The sequence below is a fragment of the Papaver somniferum genome, chromosome 5 (genome assembly GCF_003573695.1).
Source record: "Papaver somniferum cultivar HN1 chromosome 5, ASM357369v1, whole genome shotgun sequence".
NCBI classification, from domain to species: Eukaryota; Viridiplantae; Streptophyta; class Magnoliopsida; order Ranunculales; family Papaveraceae; genus Papaver; species Papaver somniferum.
Genome location: NC_039362.1, coordinates 154,499,818 through 154,523,467, shown reverse-complemented (window position 1 = coordinate 154,523,467; position 23,650 = coordinate 154,499,818). Strand labels below are relative to the sequence as shown.

Below are 23,650 nucleotides of genomic sequence, written 5' to 3'. Positions count from 1 at the left end.
GACAAACTACTTGCGTGAAGCTAAGTCCACGAACCGGAGAAGTTCTCATACCCGAGAATTTTTGGTGGAGTTTGTAAACTCTGCCCAGTAACTTAAGTCCGCGAACCTAGTATGCGAACTTGAGAAGGTTATATATCTGAAGATGATTTCTAAACTTAAACTTAAAAAGACTAAGGAATGCAGTTTGCAAATCGTGGCTATAAAAGTTTATGAACCGATTCAAGTGAATCAAATCATCTTTGATTCAATTGTGTCTTGTGTAGTACATAAGATTTTCTTGCAATTGAACAACTCTCTAACTAGTTCATTTGAAGTCATTTGAACTAGTTATGGTGAAGAAGAACATGGTTGATATGAAATGCTCATATTGCAAACCCTAATTTGAAAGACTATATAAAGGAGACATCTAGTATTGTGCAAAAATAATCCCCACACCTTACTTGTGATACTAGTTTGCGTGCTAGAGTTGATTCTCCTTTAACCTTTGGTTTTCTTCTTCTAAAACCAGGTTAACGACTTAAAGACTTCATTGGGATTGTGAAGCCAGACCGATACTACTTTTATCGTAGTTGTGTGATCTAATCTTGCATCTTCTATCGTACGAGTACAATCAGATTGATTGGCTTGAGATTGATATCTCCGATAGGCAAGATATAAAAAGTAATCACAAACATCTTCGTCTCATTGTTTGTGATTCCGCAACATCTTGTTTCGTTACCATACGATTAAGATTGTTGTGAGGTGATTGATAACTCTAGGATGTTCTTCGGGAATATAAGACCGGATTATCAATTGGTTCCTGTTTACCTTGATTATTATCAAAAGACGGAACAAAAACCTTTAGGGTTTATCTGTGGGAAACAGATTGATCCTTTGATAGACTTGTTTGTGTGAGACAGATTTGTTTATTGTCAAAGCCTGCGATTTTGGTCGTAGCAACTCTTAGTTATGGGTGAGATCATCTAAGGGAATCAAGTGCGCAGTATCCTGCTGGTATTAGAGGCGTAGGAGCATAATTGTACCTTGGATCAGGGGGAGATTGATTAGGGTTCAACTACAGTCCAATCCGAAGTTATCTTGGAGTAGGCTAGTGTCTGTAGCGGCTTAATACAGTGTGTGTTCAATTTGGACTAGGTCCGGTTTTTTTTTTTGCATTTGCGGTTTCCTCGTTAACAAAATTTCTGGTGTCTGTGTTATTTTTATTTCCGCATTATATTTGTTTATATAATTGAAATAATACAGGTTGTGCGTTTGAATCAATCAATTGGAAATCCGACCTTCGGTTGTTGATTGATATTGATTGATCCTTGGATATTGGTCTTTGGTACCATCCAAGTTATTCCTTGTGTTTGATTAAAGACTCGCTGATTTTTATTAGCTCGAGTAAATCAAAACAAGAGAGATATATTAACTCCTTGAGACACTTTTACCTAGATTGAATATGACTGTCTAGTTGATTCTCTAGAAAGTATTTCGGAGTTAGTCCATACATATTGCTAAGAGAAATATTGGGTGGTGTTGTTAGACCCCCGCATTTTCATGAAGGATGGCCTCTATCCAATACTGTCTGGTCACTCAACTTCATATAATGCTGCTTCATCATGTGCTACTTCACTACACGGTACTGCATTCTGAACTTTAGTAGCTTATTCTTCTTTATGGCATTCAAGTCTAGGTCATCCTGCACAGAAGATTTTTCATAAACTTGATATGAATACTGCCATCAAAATATCAACCAAATGTATTTCTTCTTTCTGTGAGTCATGTCAATTAGCTAAAAACAAATGTCTCCCTTTTCATGCTACTGGTAGTATTTCTAGCTTACCTTTTATGTTAGTTCATTGTGATATTTGGGGCCCTGCCCCTGTGCAATCTCATTTGGGATACAAGTATTATATTTTGTTTGTTGATGATTGTACAAAATTTTCATGGATTTATCCAATGAAGCATAAATCAGACAGTGTTTATTGTTTCAAGCTGTTCAAATCTCTTGTTGAGAATCTTTTTGATGTCAAGATTAAACATTTCCAGTGTGATGATGCTCTTGATTTTATCAAAGGTCATTTTAGAGAATTGCTTGATTCAAGTGGTATTGCTTGGAGAATATCATGTTCTCATCTTCATCAACAAAATGGTTCAGCAGAAAGAAAACACAGGCATATCACAGAAATGGGAAATATTTTATCTTTTCATGCTTCTCTTCCTAAGAAGTTCTAGTTTGATTCCTTCTTGGCAGCTGTCTTTCTTATAAATAGACTTCCAAGTAAGCTTCTTTCCTACAAGTCTCCTTATGAAGTTTTATACAAATCCAAACCAGATTACTCACTTCTTAGAGTATATGGATGTTTATGCTTTCCAAACCTAGTAGATTATAGGAAAGATAAGCTTAGTCCAAAATCAGCCTCTTGTGTATTTTTGGGATATAATATTCATCACAAAGGTTACAGATGTATGGATTTACATACTCGGAGAATATATGTTACTACTCGTGTAGTTTTTGATGAAGCTAAGTTTCCTTCTGCTACTTCTGCTGAGGTGTCTACTTCTCCTATATCAGTGGTACCAACTTCTACTTCTCTACTGCAAACATCTCAAGATTTTGCATCCACTACTGAAGTTTCTAGTTTACCATTGTTGGTTCCTTCTCCTACAGAACAATCTATGTCTACAGTACCATCTACTTCTGGTGTTCATAGAAGGTCAAAATCAGGTATTCATGTTCCTAAGCCTCTATCTAAAGATTTTGTAGCCAATAGTGCATTCAAACATCCTGTTCCTATTGCTCTTGATACTCTACTTAAACCACCTACTAAACCCAAAACCTTTAAGGAAGCTAGTAAGTTACCAGTTTGGGTTAATGCTATGTAGAATGAATATACTGCTCTTCATGAAAATGATACTTTTAATCATGTTCCATATCATCCTTCTATGAATGTACTTGGATGTAAATGGGTATGTAAAATTAAGTTACATGTTGATGGCACAATAGATAGACATAAAGCTAGATTGGTTGCCATGGGGTATCACCAAGTGGATGGCATTGATTTTGAGGATACTTTTAGTCCTGTTATTAAAGCCATTACAATTAGATGTGTATTGAGTTTAGCTATCTCAAACAAGTGGAGCATGATACAATTAGATGTGAGTAATGCGTTCTTGCATGGAAATTTGAAAGAAAAAGTTTATATGGAACAACCGCCTGGTTTTGTGGATCCAGATCATCCTACTCATGTATGTGAACTTAAAAATCCTTGTATGGGCTCAAACAGGCTCCTAGAGCCTGGCATGAGAGATTTAGTGGATATCTTCTTAAGAGTGGCTTCAAAAATTCCAGCTGTGATAGTTCCATGTTCATTTATCACAAGAATTCTGAGAGGATGATTCTTCTAGTCTATGTTGATGATATTATTCTTGTTGGGACTTCAGATTCTCTAGTTACTTCTTTTATTACATCTTTGAAGTCAGAATTTGCAATGAAGGACCTTGGTTCTCTACATTATTTTATGGGTATTGAAGTTGCTTTTGATTCTTCATCTGACAAAATGCTTCTCATTCAAAATAAGTATTCCCTGGATTTACTTAGGAAGCATGATATGTTTGGTTGTAAACCATGCAGAACTCCAGTTGGCTCAGATCCAAGAGTTTCTGCTTATGATGGCACTTTTCTGTCAGATGCTGCTTCTTACAGAAACTTACTAGGTGGTCTTCAGTATTTAACCCTCACTAGGACGGATATTAGTTTTGCAGTTAACTATGTGAGCCAATTCATGCACAGGCCTACTGATATTCATCTACAGCTTGCCAAAAGGATTCTCAGATATATTAAGGGCTATTTGGGTCAAGGTATTACTTTACAAGAGGGTGATTGTTCAATCTTAACTGCTTACTGGGCTGGGTTCCCTGATACACGCAAATCTACATCAGGATATTGTGTGTTTGTGGGTGGCAACTTAGTATCCTGGTCCTCAAAGAAACAACACACAATCTCTCGTTCTTCCACGGAAACTGAGTACAGAGGTCTTGCAAATGCAGCTGCTGAAATTTTGTGGCTTTCCTACTTATTCGAAGAGCTATCTGTCTACCTATCTCTTCCTTGTCGTTTATATTGTGATAATCTTGGTGCAGGCAGTCTCACTGCAAATCCAATCTTTCATGCCCGCACAAAGCATATTGAAGTAGACTATCATATGATTCGTGATCTGGTTAGTTCTAGCTTTCTGAAGGTTTTTTATATTCATACCCTAAGTCAGATTGCCGACTTATTTACCAAAGGATTGTCTAAATCACAGTTTAGCCTATTGAAGGACAAACTGATGTTTGCGGTACGTGCATCTGTTTGAGGGGGGTGTTAGACTTAGCCACGCGTCCGTACGCTGTACGAACTGCTTTGTTACTGTTAATCATAGCCACGGGATCTTGGTTTATTACAGCTGTTATTTGTATCTGTATTAATTACAGTTTGTCGGTCACCTCCTGTAATATGTGAGTCACCTCCTGTAATATTTCTTCTCTGTCGAGTCCATGAATCTATATAAGACTTAGTCCTGTACTCTTGTCAAACAACATTATTGAATACATTAGTTCACATTTCTTACATGATAATATGGAGGCAAGTAAGAATTTGATAAGCGAACACGAGATTTGAAAAACGTTTGCTACATCGCAGGATTCACACACAAAGCTAGAGCCCGATCTTGTGCACTCCATTTTAACCAGCGTGCATATTTCAGGTTCGTGATTTAGTAGTTTTTGTTTATCAATTTACAGGACTTTATTTCCTTGAAAATTTGTTTCTCTTTTTTGTGAATTAAAATGGAACTCCGTAACTTTTTGGTACTAAAACTGTTAGTGGGAGAGAAGAAGACTGAATCTCATATTGAGCTTAAAGTTGGGATGCCCAAAAAGCATTTGTAAGAGGTGGCTTTGGTTCACCACAAATGGAAGCAAGTCTATAAGAATAAGATCCATTTGTAAGGGGTGGTTTTGATTCGCCACAGACGAAAACAAGTTACTGTGCCTCTTGAGATGAGTCTCCTCTTCTTCTTTCTTTCATTTTCCTCATCTTCTTTCTTTCGATTAAGGGGATCATTGTAAAGCAAATTACGGAAAAACAAATTAGAACTTCGAAGAAACTTACCGAGGTGAAATATATTTAGTTGAACCGTGAGAACAAACAAAGAGAAACTGAAACAAGGAGTAGCAGAAATCTTAACAATGGTAAGAGAGATCAATGCCAATAACAAAGCTCGAAATCTTCATTATCTTTATTACAACAACATGATTAACACTGATATCAATTTTAACTAATAAAACAGAAAAACGGAAAAAAAAATATTAGGAGAAGCAGAGTCTTGGCACCAACCTTCAAAGCTTGCCTTCGAATAAACTTGATAACGTTTTTACAAAAAAATTGTATTAACAGCAGAGATTTACAAAAGATAGATACAAGAAAAAGAGGTCAATGCGACCCCACAAAACTCGACTAACTGAATCTACTATAAGGAACTCCCTACACCTTAATTGCATTAATGAAACAAGGGTTGCCAACAAAATGCACTACTTCACCTTCATGGAGCAAGCCAACCCTCTTAGCCATGGCATCAGCAAAATCTATAATAGACATGCTTCTATATGTACACTAGTATCAATCACATGATAAGGAAGTGGATATTACCAGATTACCTCAATCTCAAATTGTAGAGAGATGAGAACGTAGGTTATCTCCACCTACTGTGAAAAGGAGAGTCAGAACCAGAGGATGATGGCAGAGACCTCCTCACAAATGGATGATCTAAAAGCGTAGCAGCAGTCGGTCGATCTTCTGGTTTAACTCGTAAGCAGTTGAGGATGAAGTCACGTGCATCTGGTGAAAGGTTTTCAGGAACAGATGGTGGTTCACCCTTCCCAATTCTATAAGTTGCTTGCATCTGTCGTGAGAGAGACAGAAAGAGAGAGGAACAATGCTGTTAATCTTTAAACACGTAATATTCAAATGGGTGTATAACTTCATTTTTATAAGTGGAATGCCGCAAATATGTCAAATAGCAGATAAAATTAATTAACAGCGACTACAGATGATACCACGACGAAACGAGTGATGGATAATATCCAGATATGCTGTAGGTATGCTGTAGGGAGGCAGGTACATAAACATTCCTACTCCATCCCTACTTTGTTCAGTGGTACTAATTTGTGAGAACCATTGGTATGAACTATGAAGCTATTTTTGATATGAGCCCTTTTACAGACCATCAATCTTATCTAATATCTCAAACCTAGCTCCTTGTACAGAAGGAAACCAGCAAAAATATATTGCACAGGTTCTCTTTCATCGAAACAGTTTATTACAGTATTGAACTAACATCATGAAATTTCATGTAATCAGAGTTCTAAGAAGTAGATGGTTGATCAAACAATAAGTTTGTAGCAAGTATTTAAAAGACTTACTTTTGTGGGGATTAGCCTATACTACAACATGTGGAATTGGTTAGGACCAATCTCATATATCATCATCAAGCATCTAAAAAATATCGTATGAGTTATATGCATAATGAAACTGTTGACCAGACTTGAGCAAATTCAAGCGAAGCGAAACACTATTATGTGAGCTTTAGAGAACTAATTAGCTTCTTACTATGTTAGTAAGCTAGAGTTAAATGGGAAACTGCACAACTAAAAAGCAACTAGGCAAACTAAAATGACTTCCTACTGAATCCTTGGATTATCAGATACTGAAACCCACAAAAGAACCACTGCAAGAGAAGAGCAACACTACAAGAACGAAATATTTGAGCTTGTCAAAATGCAGTGCTTACCCATTCTAGAGGAGCATACGGAAGTTGGTGAGTTAACATCTCCAAGACTGTGCACCCAAGGCTCCAGATATCAGCTGGAAGTCCGTAGCCAGTATTCTTCCGATTAACAACCTGCGAACAAATAAACATGAATATTAAAAAACTCAAGCACACTTGCTAAACGACACACTATCTCATAATTGAATCCAAAAGGCAGGCAGTAATGCAACGTTGTCATTAGCATTAACCACATTCCGGTTAAACATGATAGAACTAAACATGTTGAGGTGGATGGAAACTTATAGGGCATCAGATGGACTTCCAGACAAAAAGCTTTCTAAATCTACCGCTCAAATTCTTTATCTGACAAGTTACGCATGCAAGATATTGATGCACACGCTAGAGGGAAAATATCAGGATGAGTGTCATGCATATAGTTTGTAAAGCTATAAGTTTACACATTAAGCAAATGATGTTGACTATGCCGGCCAATTTCTTATGCTCCGAATGGAAATGGGTGGATATCAAAATCCATGCCTTCAAGAAAGTTCGATAGTTTCACTATGGTTGTTTAATTAAAAATGAAACACTTCAACAGTTCAATGCAACTGTATAAAAACATTAAATAATTGTAAAAGATGTGATGCAAACCTCGGGAGCCATCCAAAATGCAGTTCCTTTGGAAGATTTCACATCGTTTAATCTGGTTGTCTGAAGGCATATAACAATAAGCAATCTGAAGATTTTAGCAACAGTTTCAAAAGCTTCAGGAAAAAAAAATGATCTAACATGCTGAGGGTAAAAGAACCTTTGCCAATCCAAAATCAGCAAGCTTTACAGACCCATTTGCGTCCACCAGTATATTGGCACATTTAATATCCCTAGGAGATGACAAAGAAGGCAGGATGCGTCAAAATGGTATCACAGAAGGTCCTTATCAAAGCTACTAGGTAAGTAGTGATTTTTTGTTTTCTTTACATTTCAAGTAATCAGACAAAATAAAACTACGGTCCAGAAATGTTGATAAAGACAGCAGGACGAGGAAAGAAATATGAATGAAAATTATCTTTATAGGTTCGTCTTATGACAATCAGAATACTTATCATCAGCAGGTACCGAATAGATTCAAATTCTTCAAATTTCCATTTAGTAAAAACATCCGAGAATGTTAAGAGTCTGAGTATAAAAAAGATCTTCGAAGTATCACACTGAAGGCTGGAGCTCACTGATATTTATCATAAACAGATGGTCTTGGCAATAAACCAACATAAGAATGTTCACCTCAGGTTCAACGACAAATCAGTAGCTAAGCACTACACTAAAAAGTTCAGATGTATCACCTGTGAACCACGTCTCGATCATGCAGATACTTCAAACCATGGAGAATCTGCCTTGTGTATGAAGAGACTTGAGAATCTCTTAAATCATACTTTTGATACAACTGTGCAAGCGAACCTTTTGCAACTAGCTCGAGGAAGATATAAAGTTTACCTTCAGCCTGAAAAATTAGTATGTAAAAATTGCAATCAATTAACTATTTCTGGAAACGTAAAGGAGCATTTGGAATACCCTTATCCTCAATTATTTATAGCATTAGTTTTAAAATCAAGTTGACATATGTGAATATATGTCTCTGCTAAGAATATCTATAGATACGTGGGATTGACGAGAAAGGTAGCTTATTGCAACACTTTCAAGACTGACAGATGACAAACAAACTTTAAAGTGATGCATGCAAGTGCAACAATATATGAGGTGTATAACGCACCCGGCAGGTGAGGTGATGTCACACCACCTTCCGAATTACTTTCCTAAAAAAAATTTAATATGAAGACCGACTATCACTACCTTGCCAATGTTGCCTAGACTTATTACTTATTAGTCTACTTAAGTTTATTTTTTAAGCAAAGGTGGGGTGTCTAATTAGAACAGAGTTTTTAGTTCCTTAGTACTTCAGTCTATCATTGCCTAGTACAACAGTATATCACATTCTCCTTAAAATAAATTAGTAAGTGCAAAACCTCGTTCAGGATGCCAACTTTGTACAAATATATAGGAAATAAAAAATCAGAAACCAAAAACCAATTCAAATGTATAAGAAGCATTACCTTGTCTGTTCCAAGATATTGAACAATGTTCTCATGCTCAAAATTACTTAGCAGTGCGATCTCCTGAAGCAATAAGCGAGAAGCTAGAGTCAGAAGGCGTTTAATGCGAGTAAAATTATCAGTTAAGCATCTTAAGCAGTAAGTACAGCCTGTATAGTGGCAAGGACTCTTCCATTCATGAATGCAAGAGGCATGACGGCATAAGCTAATCCAAAAGTTTATCTTGTCACAATTATCAAAATGTCTAACCTGCTCTAGCTGATATACACTTTGCTTTCCCTGGTTTCCTTGATCGAGTAAAGAGACCTCCTTCACAGCAAAAAAGAACCCGTCACTGCAGACAAAAAGTGGTGTGATGAGCTCCGGTTGCAAAACTGCTTCGAATTATATATCGAACGAATCACTTTTTTCCTCGGAGCAAGGAAATTTCCATGCATCATTATTATTGCCTGCTTAAATCCACGAGCTCTCTGGAACATCGTGTTCCCAGTATATCCAACTATTTAACAAAAAGAAGAAAGTGCTGTACATGAACCTTAAGCTTACAAAAGAATGTCAGGAGGCGCCATGTGTACCTGGTGTTGAAATATTTCAAATGGGTGTTGTGCTATACATGTCCGGACTTAAAATGTCATGCTTAGCGCCACATGAAATTAAGCAACGATATCTAGTTTTCTCTTTTCTTTAGTTCACTTGTACTAGACTTTCACATAGTTTAAGTGTACCCCTAATCCTATGCACCTGTTTGTTGAGGGTCTTTTGGTTTCTTCTTTACAGTCAGAATGTCAGATTCAATGTATTCTCTTTCGCTTTAGGTTAACTAAACTTTACTGGTTTAGTTGATATAGCAATTTAAAACCTCTTTATAGGTAGAGGCTTGCTACCTACAGAGTACAGGTAGTTAGGCAAAGCAGATGCAAGTGGGGTTTGAATCCCAGACCTCCTGATACATCCACCAAGTGCCTGACCAACTCAACTGTTGCACACTTATAACAAATGCACAATGGAGCAATGGCAAACATACCAATCAGCAAGCAAAATTAGAAACACCTACTCAGAAGTGATGAACTGAGAAATGCTACGGTTGACTCTACACTATTCTTCTACTAACTTCTTCCTTGGAAGAGCTAATATGATGCATATATTTATGCTTCTACCACACATCTACACAGATAACAGTGTCTGGAGACAATGCAACAAATCTACTTAGATCTACCTAGTGCTGCAAATCTACACTCTTCATAGAGCTATTAAGTGTTTAGAATTTGGTGGTATAAAGCAATTCAAATTATTATTTTGATGAATTGATAGTGGCAAGTGAGATAAACAAATCAAGAAAAATGCAATAATTAGTAAACCAGGGCACTATCTTCCTTAGCAAGCCGTGATTTCCATACAGAAATGCATTACCCTTATGAAATTACACGGTATAATAAGTAAGCTTTGCAAGTGAAGGCATTCGAATTTCCTAGGCTAGAGCAAACTACAGAATATCAACATGTATGAAATAGTAAAATAGAAAGGATAAATAAGCTTAGTTGTGAAAGGCAGGATACTTACTCGCTGAATCCTTCATACACTGTTCCGTAAGAACCGCTTCCTAGAAAAGTGCATTTAGTCCATGTCCTAATGTTTCGTCTGAACCTACCATTAGGTGAAATGGTGTTCTGTTCTGTTGACGTACTTGAAGAATCTTCATCATTTGACGTTGTGAATGAAGAAGAATCAGTCTCTCCTAACCTTGGTCCGTCTTCATCCCTATCAATGACCGTCCTATCAATTTCCACCTCTTCATGTTCATCTTCATCCAAAGAATTTGCTTCTAATGACGAACCTCTTTTGAGGCTATTGTAGTCATCCGGAGCAAAAGAACTAATCAGATCCCAAGTTGATCCTGAATTATCAAGAACAGGGCGGGACAACGAAGGTGGAGGAGTGAGAAAAGGCGGGGGAGCGAGAAGTGGTGGTCGAACACCCTTAATTCCTCCTCCTCCATTTACTATTACTGCTACAGCAGCATCACTACTTGAAGAACCAGGAGTAATAACAGTAGAAGAAGAACAAATCGCATCATCAGTAACCCTAACCCTAGCTTGAAATTCACTATTAACTACATCATCAACAACCACATCAACCTTATTTATTTCCAATTTGTCATCAATACTATTACTACTACTAATTCTATTACTCACAAGAGAATCATTACGATAGAAATGATTAGAATTGAGATCAGATGACGAATTAGCTCTACTCTCCTTCCAATCGCTAGGAGAAATTGCAAAATCCTCAGGACCAGAAAGCCCTAAACTTAAACAAATCCTATCAATTTCACCACCATCACTACCCTCAATTCTAAAACTACGATCTGGGTAACAACTTGGAGGAATATCAAGTGAACGAGTTTTTAAAATAGAAGAATAATCCTCTTCTGCAGATAAGGAAGAAGAAAACGATGTAGAAGCACCTCTTCCTCTTTCACCAGCATCATACTCATCATCATCATTACTGTATTTCTTAGCAATTGTTCGATCGAGCCTTGGCGTTACTTTTCTCTGCTGTTTCTGCTGCCGATGTTTCCGATCCATTTTGTTGCTAGAGTTTTGACCCAAAAATCGAGATAAATGATTCATATCTATGAATAGTGTGATAATCTGGTGCCATCATCCGAGAATCAGTCACCAGTAAGTTACACCAGTAATAATAATTACTCTATATCTAATCAAGTCAAGAATGGCGTCCCTTTTTGCTTATATCTAATCTAACCCTCTTTTTCTCCTTTTCTTTTTTGCCTTTCTGTGTGTGTTTCTGTTTTTTATATGGTGTTTGTTGGTGTTGTTCTATTACTACTACTTTTATTTATTATTATTAACTACTTTTCTTTCTTCTTCCTTGTGTAGTTGGTGTGGTGGAGGGTAGTGAAACTCCAGCCCAGACTGGAGCTGTACATGCGCTAATCAATCAGTGGATGCACTGGCAAACTCGGTAAAAACATCAGCAACAGATTCAAACTACTGAGTTGACTTCAGATATGCCTGCCTGAGTTGACTAACCAGTCAACGACAGCTAGATTTCCGGTTGGAGAAAGACGATATAACCCTTGCTAACCCCAACTATTTACACCAAATTTTGGCTGCCGAGGGTACCATTAAACACGAGTGCCGCCAATACTAGATACTCGGGTTTAAAGTTTAAAATATTTCATTTCTGGTGATGTAAAGACCAACCAAAAACTGATAGCCACGGGAATCAGGATGGTGTACTAGTTTCGGGAGTGAGAAATGGGTTCGGGAGAATTGACTAATAAAATAAGGAGTTTCGTCAAACAGTATTTTATATTGACTTTACAGCAGGTTGCACCACAATTGCGAGTCTTTTAAGTAACGAGTGCCAAATGGAAGCTGCTGGAGGAGTAAGGTTAAGAAATAAGAAGTTGACTTTCATGGAAGGAGTGTGGTTATGTATCGTATTCGTGCCCGTCCTTTCAGTTTGACCACATTGTTTTACCTGTACATGTACACATTTACATACGTGTTCTGATTAATGATGGCCAAGCAATTAGTTTTTCCAAAGCCGAGGAAGGTACCTCGGAGATACTTATTACTACTGTGAAGAAGTGCAGGGGACAATAGAAGTCTCTCTTTGGAACGGGAACTATATAATAGGTAGAGAAATAGAGGACGAAGACCCGAGGGATTTAGTTTACAATGTTATGAACAATCCGTCATGTCTGCATTTCCAGATCAGTGTTCTTAAAGTTGCTATGTCAGTTGGTAATATTGGAGTTAGCTTTCTTCATATATCAGATATAAAAATAAGTTAAGCCCAACATATCCAAACAAAACGTGCATTTAAGACCAGCTGATAGAAACCCAAAGCAACTCTAGTAGAGTACTGTTTACTTTTTTAATAAGTGCTCTGATCAGATGTCTATAAATCACCAACCAAAATTCAAGTTTATATAGGGTATTACAAACTGCCTCTTTGGAATAATATTCCAACTTCTAACCAACTTTTGCTACAGGGATCTGTACCAACCAGAGTAAATTCATCCCACAACCAACAGAAGGATGAGCTACTACTACAAACACCCCTAATAAGCATATCTCAGTAACCATCTCAAAGGTTTTACAGAGTTCATAAATTTCAAAAGAAGGAAAACATATGTGCCTTGAGCCATGCTGTATTTGATAAGTGCAACATATGCCTTGAGCCGTATGCAACATCTAAGCCTTGATTAATGTGCAATCCTCGATCCCGCAGAAGTCTGAGTAGGCCACAACAAAACATAAACATAAACAAAAAGAGAGAAAGAGACTTAACCTTGTAAACAAGTAAACTTATATCCTTCTTATATGTGAAAAATGAATGTTATGCTACTTACAATCAGAGAAAGCTGATATGGAAATCTACATGCTAATAATTTTCCCCACTGCCACTGTTTTTCCTGCAAACAAATACCATAACGACCTATTAGTATTATACACCAATATAAGAAGTTGAAAGACATTATTTAATAATTGACAATGGCATATTACCTTCAGTACGCAAGGTAAATCGCCCAAGCTGCGGAAAATCTGAGAACTTCTCTACACATATCAAGTTACTAACCTGGAAAATACAAAACAAACCAAATCAGCAAAAAAAAAAAAACACTATCAGGAACATAAAATCCTGTTAAGGGTGGATGATAAGCGAAGCCCGTAACAGATATAGACTTGGAAAATGAAAACATCTAGTGAACGAAGCTTAAAGCACCCCAAGAGTTCACCTGAATCCGGCATAGAACCACAGCACCATTCTTTACAAAAAGAATCTTCTTTTTCATGGGTTTCTTAGTCTTAGGGTCGATTTGTGCTAGTAGCTCAACAATTTCACACTCCTCAACAGCAGAATGAACATGTAAAACTGCCTTGTAACCTGCAGTGAAAATAGCCTGGGGAAAGAAAAAAAAATAGAAGACAATTGAGTCACAGTAAGTATGAAAATAGAAGAAAGAACCAGCAGGAAAGCCAAATTGAAGAAACCCCGAAGGCATAATACATACATTATCGAGCAATTCCAGGATTTGCAGTTGGGCATTGAACTCGGTAACTGCAGTTATTGGATTTGCTGCAAGGAAGAATGTAATACCGCTTAGTGTGCATGAGGAAAGTGGAAAATAACAATGAGAACTAGGAACAGGGATCGGACAGCAAATATACAGTAAGAAAAAGAGATCAGAAAAGCATCTACCACAGCAAGTAAAACAAAGTAGTTTATCAGCGTAAGAATACACGAACGTATAGCACGATATTGGAAAAGGAACTTTTAGCTCAGATCAGTTAAAAATGATAAACCATTGTACACTTCGAGAGCCAGCTAGACTAATGATATGTTCTCTTTCCCATTATCATTCATTAACAGAATATCACCTATACATAAAAGTGTTCACAAAGCACTAAGGGACCACAATTAAGATGCAAGGCTTGAAGGTTGAAGCTAAAAATGTAAGGAAGGCATCCACTTTCCCTAACATGGATGAGCCCAAGACTGATACCAGAGAATTCAAGTTTTCATACTTCCCATGTCAGTTCTGAACACCGTTTATGGATTTCAACATACAAAGCTGGCCAAATAGCAAAATGCATCATTCTAGAATGGAGCTTACCAGTACTACATAACACAAAACCCTCCAATATGTCTTCCTCTTCAATCCCAGATAATTTAACACGTACATTTTCACCAGGAGCAGCACGTCTTACTTTGTTTTCATCACAATATACAGCAAGCACTTTAACATGAGCCTGTAAAAAAAATCAATTTATACTAAATCTTACCCTCTCTGAGCGGAAATAAACCCGAGAAAAACGCAATTATAAGATAAATAATAGATTACCTTATTGGGAAGAACCACTAAATTATCTCCCTCCCTGATACTGCCAGATTCAATTTTGCCCATAACAACAGTTCCCATGTCCTTAAACTTGTCAATAATTGGCATCCTGATAGAAGCAAAATAATGAGAGATAAGAGATAAAATAAATGAAAGATAATAACGCAATTTAACGCCGGAAAAAGGAACCGTGCTGTGCAAAATTAGATACTGTTATTTTCACACAGGGATGAGAATGAGATTCAAATTACTCGACAAGAAAAAAGAGGGGAAAAGGAACCGCACTGTGCAGTGAGGTGAGGTGCAAAATTAGTCACTTATTACTGTCACAGAGATGAGAACGAGATTCTAGTTACTTGACAAGAAGAAAAGGAAGGACAACAGCCAGGCATTAAATCCTAATCCTAACACCCTATATAAAAAACAGTGATTGCGGTGGTCTTAACAAAATTTTCTTCATTTCTGCTTTCTTAGAAAGTAGTATTAAAAATTTATGCCAGTGGGAGGAAATTAATGAGATTTAAAAAAGTAAAACCGGTAACACAACCCTGGGAGCAGAAAATCAATCAATAAGCACTTATAAATCCATTACTGACTTCAATTCAATGAGGGGTTGAGTACTTCGTGACTAGCCAGAACAATTACCAACAAGGACTGGACATAAGTAAATTTATTGTGCATAACTCACTCCACAAACAGAATACACAATAGAGACGACAAACACGATGTAAACTCACATATGCGTAGACTAACAAAAGTTTAGGGAAAAAAGAAACTATAAATGTCTTACCTGACTGGACCCTTAGGATCTCTCAGAGGAACTTCAATAACATCCATAACCTCAAAAAGACATGGTCCATCCCACCAAGGGCAAATACTCTTATCCAAACGTGTTTGCATGTTTGAACCAAGCAGAGCAGAAATGGGAAGAAATTGAACATCTACATGTTACCAACAAAGTACACTCGTTAAATATTCACCCGAAAAAGTTAGAAGCACAGGATACAGCAAGAGATTGTATACACTCTAATATCAGAACGTTTGCAGCATATTTCCCTTCAAGAGATTCCAAGGGATTTCTTACAAATTGCCGTAAAAAGCGAAATTCATGCATTAAATGTTCAAAAATCATACATTAAATGTTCTTGTTACAGTATTTTCAATCTTAAGGGAATCAGGGTAACTAAGTTACAGTATTTAAATTTCACGGTAGCACAAGGGTTATATAAAACAATCTAAATGTAAATAAATTGCTCGGGCATAAATTTAAATACCCAATTGTAGTGGAACTTGCTCGCAAAGACCCAACACTATATGGTAATAGGTAATGATGCGACTGGGGTTAGTAGGACTGGGACAACACCAGTGCATAAAATAGACATGAAGTACCTATGTGTGTGCAACGAATTTACACTGACCATTATATGGTTATCACTCCTAGGAGGAACGTTCTGTCAAATTAGACTGGCTATAAATGAGAATCTGAAATGCAAACCAATAAAGCTGGAGCCACGATAAAAATCTAGTATCTGAGTGGAGGTAATGAAGTATTGTACACAATATCTAACATCTAAAAGCACCAAGGAACTAAGCAAATGGACCTTTACCTTTTTTCACATTGTAACCCGAAGATTTAAGGAAAGGTATCATCTTTGATTCTATTTCAGTGTACCTAAGGAAATGATTGTTCATTAGGAAAAATCTGGAAGCTAAAAGAAAAAACCAAAAAAAAAGGTGAAAAAATATAAAGACGGGTAAACAAGATAAAGCACCTCTCTTTGGACCACTGCACAGTTGGATCGTCCATTTTGTTTACTACAACGAGCAACTTGGAAACACCCAAGGTTTTGGCAAGTAAGACATGCTCTCGGGTTTGTCCACCTCTTTCATATCCAGTTTCAAACTCTCCTTTCCGAGCAGAAATTACCTGAATATTAACAATCATTAATCTTCAATAATCCCAGAAACAAAAATTTAAGAACTACCCATTACCAGCCAAAACTTACCAACACCCCTATATCCGCTTGAGAGGCTCCACTGATCATATTCGGGACATAGCTTTTGTGACCCTGAAGAAACCATAAGAGGCAAAATTAGAACAGAAGTGAAAAAGGAACACAGAGACATCGGGCCAAGTTCAGATTCAAAAATGTGGGTAACAAATTACAACCATCCTTGCTTGTAATTTTGATACCATAGAAACACAGATCTAATTTCGAATGTCACATTCTATTTCCTATGAGAGGCTCTCCACTTATTATAAATAAGTGAACTAATTGAGTTCTTTGGGCAACATTTAAATCATTAATAAGACGAACCTACTGAACTGAGATAAATGAAAAGAAAAGAGCCTCAAGAGAGGGAAAAAAAAATACCGGGGCATCCAGGATTGTGAACCTCGTGTTTTCCGTCTCGAAATGTGCTCTACCAACCTCCACTGTCTTCCCCTGCAGAACACATTATCGAATAACATGTATTATTTCAGTAACCAGGATAAAAAAAAGTAGTGTCATGGTCATATGGTTATCTATGATCAGTAATTAGCAGCGGCTTTCATAGCGACCGCGTCTAGTCTCAACATTCAAAACATCAGTATCAACATGTGGCAACTCTTTCAAATGGGACGACCCCACACTCTTCAAGGAAAAAGAAGTAATTTTGATGGGCTGTGATAGACACATCTCGCTATTAAGTCTCAAAAATTTCTATACAATGATTCATTTCGTGAAGTTCTATCTACTCCTATGTTCCTAGTTGCAATAAAGAGGATGCAATGTCGCAGCTTTAAGTATGAGATCAATGCAAACGCCTTTGGCATGCTTCAACTTGAAAAAGAATATACAAGGCATGCACAAAGTTTAAATACTGTAAGAAACAAACCTTTACACGCTCTTCCTCATTTGTGTCCATTATATATGCCATGTACCTAGTACACAGAGGAAGGGGGAAAATAATTAGGTTCAATCCCATAATTTATCCAAATAGAAAGAAAAAAAAAGGTTTCTAAATAAAAGATGTTTTAAGTGTGCAACCAAAGAAGTATGGTCATATAACGGAACTTCCATATTTTTATTAAATAAGCACACAAAATCAAATGTTTGTCTGCCAATCATCTCCATCTTTGGATCATACATACATACATACATATATATATATATGTACTAACTGAAATGAGATCCTCCACTCATATGAGATCATTGTGAAAGAAAATGATATTAAACAGAACATGCCATTCCCGTTAACAAAAAAGATAAAAATTGTGTCAGCGACATGCAACTTAAACCACGCTTCAACCATGTATAACTTAGAACTTATTCTGTATTGGAATCCATCAATAATAGTTATACCAACACCTCTAATCAGTAAGGCTGATGTTCTAAGGTCCATGATAGGATAGGCCCCAAGCAATACATCTAACCAGAAAGCAACTACAGATATAGTTTAGACTACCTGAGGCAGACTTCCGTTAGATGATTCATATCACAATAATTGAGGCATGACTTTAAGGTGATTTTGCACAAGAAATCGACTAAATTAATGTTCCAACTTGCGATCTAGAGATAAAAAGGGACAGCAGATGCAAATTTATAAATATACGGTAATGGACATCGTAAAAAACAATGGATTGTCTAACCAGCTTTCACGACTCTTATCCTTGGCTTCCTTCTCATATTTTTGTATTGTTCGATCATCCACCTGACCACTGAGAAAAAGAATTTGCCCACCAGCTGTGGACTTACCGGCATCTGCACTCGGATAAAGCATAGATGTGAGGATGAATGAGATAATACCCAATTGACTAATCTTCTCCTACTATATCTAATACCAAACAGCAATATTCAGCAGGAGATAAGCACCAGCACAGTGATCCTCAAGGTTATGCAACAAAATACATTTACAAGAATGGAAGAAATGAGGCATATATTCCTCAACTACCAAACCCATATGTGATTAAGCTAGCTTTGATGCAGCGTGCATGCTTCAGCCTCAACCAAAGTAGATTTACATCTCACCCTGGCGAGACTCCATCCTCGAACAGTTATAGAGATAATAACAAGCTTTCAAACATACATATGAAATTGATAGATTTTTAAGCATTTTTTGTCTAATATCTGAATTACTATATGATGGCGGATCATCACATTCAGCAATTCTATAATACCACTGTTCATACCATTGCAATGCAGCAAAATAACTAATGGAACGCGAAGATTAGGCGAACTTACCAACATGACCAATAAAAACGACATTCAAGTGCCGCTTTGTCTGTTCTTCCTTCTCTTCTACCTCTTTAGCTTTTTCTGGACTAGGCATTTCCTCGTCTTTAACTGAAATGAAGTTAATATATAACACAGAAGTTAGACTGACAGTTCAAAATATTGATACGACAACTTCAAAGCAAAGCAAAAACATTACGAATACCAGTAGGCTCTGAGTGCAAATGTTGATCACTTGAGTGGACCTCTTCCTTGACATCATCTACCAGAACGGAAACACGGATAACTTAGCATTAATTAGATAACATCTTAGTTCCTTATCAATTAAGGAAAGCACAATTTTATACTAATATGACTGCTATCTATTCAGTATAATACTGAGAATTTCACAAAATTCTTGGTTAACGATTCAAAGTACTACAGTCTACATATTTGTTTCCTAGCCAATCCTTGGTAGCACTGAGCTAATAGAGACACAGATTCATAAAATTGAAACCCTAAAATCATAGTCAGAAACACATACAGAGTACTAAGCCATAGAACTAACCTTCCTCCATTTTATCATGTGTCTCAACTTCTTCAGATTTCATTTCTTCAGGAGCAGCGATTTCTCCATTGTTATCATCTGATAAACAATCAACCAAAAAAAGAAAAGACATGAAATCACTTAGAAAATAATTCCGATTCTAAAGTAGAAAAACCAAAAACAATTTAATCAGGTGGTAGAGTTTCCCACCTGCGGAGTCCAACTCCAAGGACTGGATGCTTTTTTGGATTTCGTCTTCGATATCTAGTAATCATCAAAAAACATAATATAATCGGTCAATCTCAATAGTGAGAAAAAGGAACATATCAAGTCGAAACACTAAATCAGAAACCCTAAATCTGAAAGTAACAGGGAGAATTGTAAAACAAACATAAGAATCAATTGAAAACGAGGAATTGAAAAGGGAAAACGGAGATGGTGACATCTTCTTACTCATCGTTTATTCTGAAATTCTCCTCTCGCAATCTAGGGTTTGGTTAGAGACAGAGAGGAGAGAACAATAGAGAGAGAAGCGCTGGAGCTTGTGAAGGAATTCTATTTTTTTTTTTGTGTGTGCGAGGATTGTAGCGTGGAGGTGGAGCTGTAATATACCAAAATCCTACGGCAGTAAATATTTTAGAGCAAAGGTGACTGGCTAATTATCCTGGCCGTCGCTTGGTTCTAGACAAATTCAATTTAGGGAGTTATCGTGATTAACCCTCGCAGACAAATTGGACCAGGTTATCCCATCTTTTATTAGACAAATTTTATTTTATGATTCTGTAGGCACAACGTACCCACGATAAATTGTATCCTAGTTCCTCTTATTTAATATTATGCTTCAAAAAAAAAAAAAAAAAAAACCTCGCAGACTCGGCCAAAGGATCAGTAGCCGACCTAGAAATTTGACTAGGGTCAAATAGGTCCTGGCAAGATAGGGCGGACTGCTAGGTCTGCACAAAACGAAACCTAAACCGCAAATCGTAATCGGAACCGGTTATTTTTAAACCAAACGGACCCGATCGGGACCCTAATGGTACAATCACGGTTGTTAGTTCTACGAGACCGACAAATATTGGTTCTGATTCAGTTTTTACCGGGAACAATTGCCTAGTACAATTTGATGCTCATCTACTCCATACGCAGGAGACCAGAGTTCGATCCCTAAGAGGATCCTATAAATGTGTTGTGTAGAATGGGGCTAGCTGGTCGGGTTAGGCAGTGGGACCGGCCCGACTGGCTGGGTTCCGGGTAGGGGACCTGGCCCAACTTTCGCATGATTAAAAAAAAAAAATCTACCCAAAACTAAACCGATATTAACAAAAACCGAATTAATGTAATAATCATTGATTTTTTTTATTATATTTGATCCAAGCTATCTATTTTAGGTTTATTATTTTTATATCTTCATTTTTTTTCCATATGATATAGCAACACTAATTCTTCACTTCGTCGTGTTTTCTTCTTCTCCTCATCTTCCAGAAGCAACGCCACCACGATCTGAAAAGTGAGAACTATTTGAATCTTCTCCTTCAATATACACAACCACAACCAACACAAAACGTTAATAAGATTTTAGGATTTCATTTCTGATTTCCTATATTTCATTCTTGAAAGGTTAATAAGTCGTAGAATTTTTAGGAGTTGTTTTGTTCGTACTTGATAGCATTTTTGAAAAACTTGAAGAAATTCAAGCTAGGAAACGTGCTCATGCTGCCACCAAGTAAGTATAATTCGATCCCATTCGATTTCTATTTGAAAAAGAAATTATGTATCGTGAATTTTGTGGCTGCAGTGAGTGAAGATAATTGGTGTGAATGGTGGATTTGCTAGTGGGTAGTTGATGGTAGTGTGGTAGATGATGCTGGTACGAAAGCTTTCAAGTTAAACTTTTTTTCGGGTGGGGAAAGGTTTAAGTTCTCTATGTAATTGGGTACCTAATTGCAGATGTTGATTTTGAAATAATTTTTTACCTATTAATAATTAATAAGTATGTAATTCTATCTATCTTTCCCATTCGTATGTATTATAACTATAAGATTTGAAGAAATTTTGTACCAGAGTTTTATGGATTTGAAGCAATTTTGTACCAAATTGTTGTTGCTGCATCAATCGTTGTTTTTGAAGCAATGTTGTACCTAGTGATTTTCACAAACATATTGATTTGCATATTTTTGATTCTCTGAATAAATTCAGCAATTCATAACTCTAACAAAAAACACATAGTTGATAGCTTTGTTTTTACATGTTTTGTTGTACATATTGATTTTCAATTTGATTTCATGGTTCAACATCCAGAACTTAAAGTTTTTGAAGATAGAAAAAAATTACGTGTCGGTTAATCAAAAGACGACAGTTTTTTACCGAACAGAGTCGGAACCGAACCGAACAAAACCGAATATGCTTAATGGTTGCATCGGTTTTCAAAACTAACTACGATTTCGAGTTTTTTTTATACCAAAAACCATACCGAAACCAAACCATGTTCAGCCCTATAGATCGCCTAGTCTAAAAACCAAGATGGATCGGGCAAGCCATGCTTAGAGGGTGTCCGGATATCAAGAGAACAAGTGTTTCTGCTTCTCCAAGAGCAGTTGTCAATCCCATAAGTCAAAAGCAAAAAGATTATGTTTCACAAATGATTAATGTTTTTGCTTCTGCAAGTTATTCTGAAATCGCGTTCCCAAACAAGATTCTGATTATTTTTTTAATTCTAGAAATTAAAAGGAAAATTCTTAAAAATTATCCACACAGGCTATTAGTATTTATGTGTCCCTAAAGTTTCTAGGTCTGATTAAAATAACAAATTATTAATAAATCGGTTCGGTTCTGAACCGACCGAGTCGGTTTCGGTTTCTGCCAGTTCCAAGTAATTAACAGAGTCAGAAAAATAATTCTACATCAAAAGAAACTTTTTGATATATTTACACTTTACAATCTGATTTACAACTTGTCAAAATTCACAATCTCACCATGCATTCTCCACGGGCATACAAAACATACATAATCGATCAGTCCTAATAGTGACAAAAAAGAACATATCAAATTAAAACACTAAGTCATAAACCCTAAATCTGAAAGTAACAAAAAGAATTGTCAAAAAAACATAAGAATCAATTGGAAACGAGGAATTGAAAAGGGAAAACATGCGATAATGGTATTTTTTTACTCATCCATATTCAGAAATTCTCCTCTCGAAATCTATGGTTTGGTTAGTGACAGAGAGAGAGAAGCGTTGGAGCTTGTGAAGGGATTGTATTTTATTTTCTTGTATGTAAGAAATTTAGCGTGGAGATGGATCTGTAATATACCAAATCCGACGGTTGTTAATATTTGAGAAGTAAAGTAGACTGGCTAATTATCTTGGTCGTCGCTTGGTACTAGTCATATCCATTATAGGGGTTTATGGTGATTAACCTTATTAAACTGAATAGACTGGTGTTGATGGTGGATTTTTGAGGAGGACTAAAATTGTAGAATCATAGTTTTGTATACCTCTGAACCGGCTTCAGACGTTTCCTTTATTTTATTTTGAAACGAAAAGAGAGATATATTAACTGAAATCAACCATGGATATAAGTAGCATCAGCACACAACTATGACTGAATCTCCAAAGGAGAGGAATCAAGCCAAGTACTAGACAACTATCCCACTCTAACTACTTTATTACCCTCTTTAGAAATATAAGAGCATTTTCAAGAGGTAAAAAATTCAAAAAATATTCTAATATCTTTTATAATATTGAATAATCTCCAATCTATTGCAGCATTGATGTTATTAACTGCATCCACGACTGTTTTTGCATCGAGCTTAAAATGCACCCTTTCCAGACGTAAACTTTTTGCCCAATTAACTGCTTCCCACAATCTCATGCATTCAGCTTGCTCAACACTTCTTATTTCTTTCAGGTGGATGCACCTTGCTGCTTGATGGGTACCTGCACAATTACGAATTATTAGGCCGATACCACCGGTCTTATTAGATTCTTGATAAGAGCCATCACAGATAATTGGAAGAACATCAAAAGAAGATGGTATCCAATGAACATTATTACGGCATACTCTACTGTTAGTAATCTGCATGGTGATGTAGTTTTGTAGTGGTAAGTAAAGTGTTCGTTTCTCGGACTTGTT

The 23,650-nt window shown here is 36.6% G+C and overlaps 2 protein-coding genes across 2 annotated transcripts; both read right to left on the bottom strand.

Moving 5' to 3' along the window:
• Nucleotides 1-5,242: 5,242 nt before the first annotated feature.
• On the bottom strand, nucleotides 5,243-11,719 carry LOC113283272 (mitogen-activated protein kinase kinase kinase 1-like). The gene is made up of 8 exons (XM_026532479.1): nucleotides 10,463-11,719; nucleotides 9,152-9,236; nucleotides 8,903-8,965; nucleotides 8,135-8,292; nucleotides 7,603-7,675; nucleotides 7,446-7,505; nucleotides 6,816-6,926; nucleotides 5,243-5,927 (listed from the first exon to the last, which is right to left on the bottom strand). Exons 1-8 carry the CDS (start codon nucleotides 11,530-11,532, stop codon nucleotides 5,718-5,720), a joined length of 1,830 nt encoding a protein of 609 aa, XP_026388264.1. The 5' UTR covers nucleotides 11,533-11,719; the 3' UTR covers nucleotides 5,243-5,717.
• A 1,045-nt stretch (nucleotides 11,720-12,764) lies between these two features.
• LOC113283271 (eukaryotic peptide chain release factor GTP-binding subunit ERF3A-like) lies at nucleotides 12,765-20,109 on the bottom strand. The gene is made up of 19 exons (XM_026532478.1): nucleotides 19,971-20,109; nucleotides 19,728-19,781; nucleotides 19,539-19,616; nucleotides 19,197-19,253; nucleotides 19,001-19,102; nucleotides 18,409-18,520; nucleotides 17,655-17,700; nucleotides 17,150-17,221; nucleotides 16,781-16,843; nucleotides 16,547-16,701; nucleotides 16,382-16,446; nucleotides 15,565-15,715; nucleotides 14,778-14,883; nucleotides 14,550-14,685; nucleotides 13,947-14,011; nucleotides 13,671-13,835; nucleotides 13,438-13,510; nucleotides 13,284-13,346; nucleotides 12,765-13,166 (listed from the first exon to the last, which is right to left on the bottom strand). The coding sequence occupies exons 1-18, from the start codon at nucleotides 19,972-19,974 to the stop codon at nucleotides 13,309-13,311; spliced, it is 1,542 nt and encodes a 513-aa protein (XP_026388263.1). The 5' UTR covers nucleotides 19,975-20,109; the 3' UTR covers nucleotides 12,765-13,166; nucleotides 13,284-13,308.
• Between the last annotated feature and the right edge of the window lie 3,541 nt (nucleotides 20,110-23,650).

Coding starts and splice junctions, on each gene's coding strand:
- LOC113283271 (XM_026532478.1), bottom strand. Junction 15,716..16,381: donor GGGTTACAATGTGAAAAAAG/GTAAAGGTCCAT, acceptor GGTAACATGTAG/ATGTTCAATTTCTTCCCATT. Junction 14,884..15,564: donor GATCCTAAGGGTCCAGTCAG/GTAAGACATTTA, acceptor TGCTTCTATCAG/GATGCCAATTATTGACAAGT.
- LOC113283272 (XM_026532479.1), bottom strand. CDS start 11,532: ATGAATCATTTATCTCGATTTTTGGGTCAAAACTCTAGCAACAAAATG. Junction 9,237..10,462: donor GTGTATGAAGGATTCAGCGA/GTAAGTATCCTG, acceptor TTTTGTCTGCAG/TGACGGGTTCTTTTTTGCTG. Junction 5,928..6,815: donor CGTATGCTCCTCTAGAATGG/GTAAGCACTGCA, acceptor CTCTCACGACAG/ATGCAAGCAACTTATAGAAT.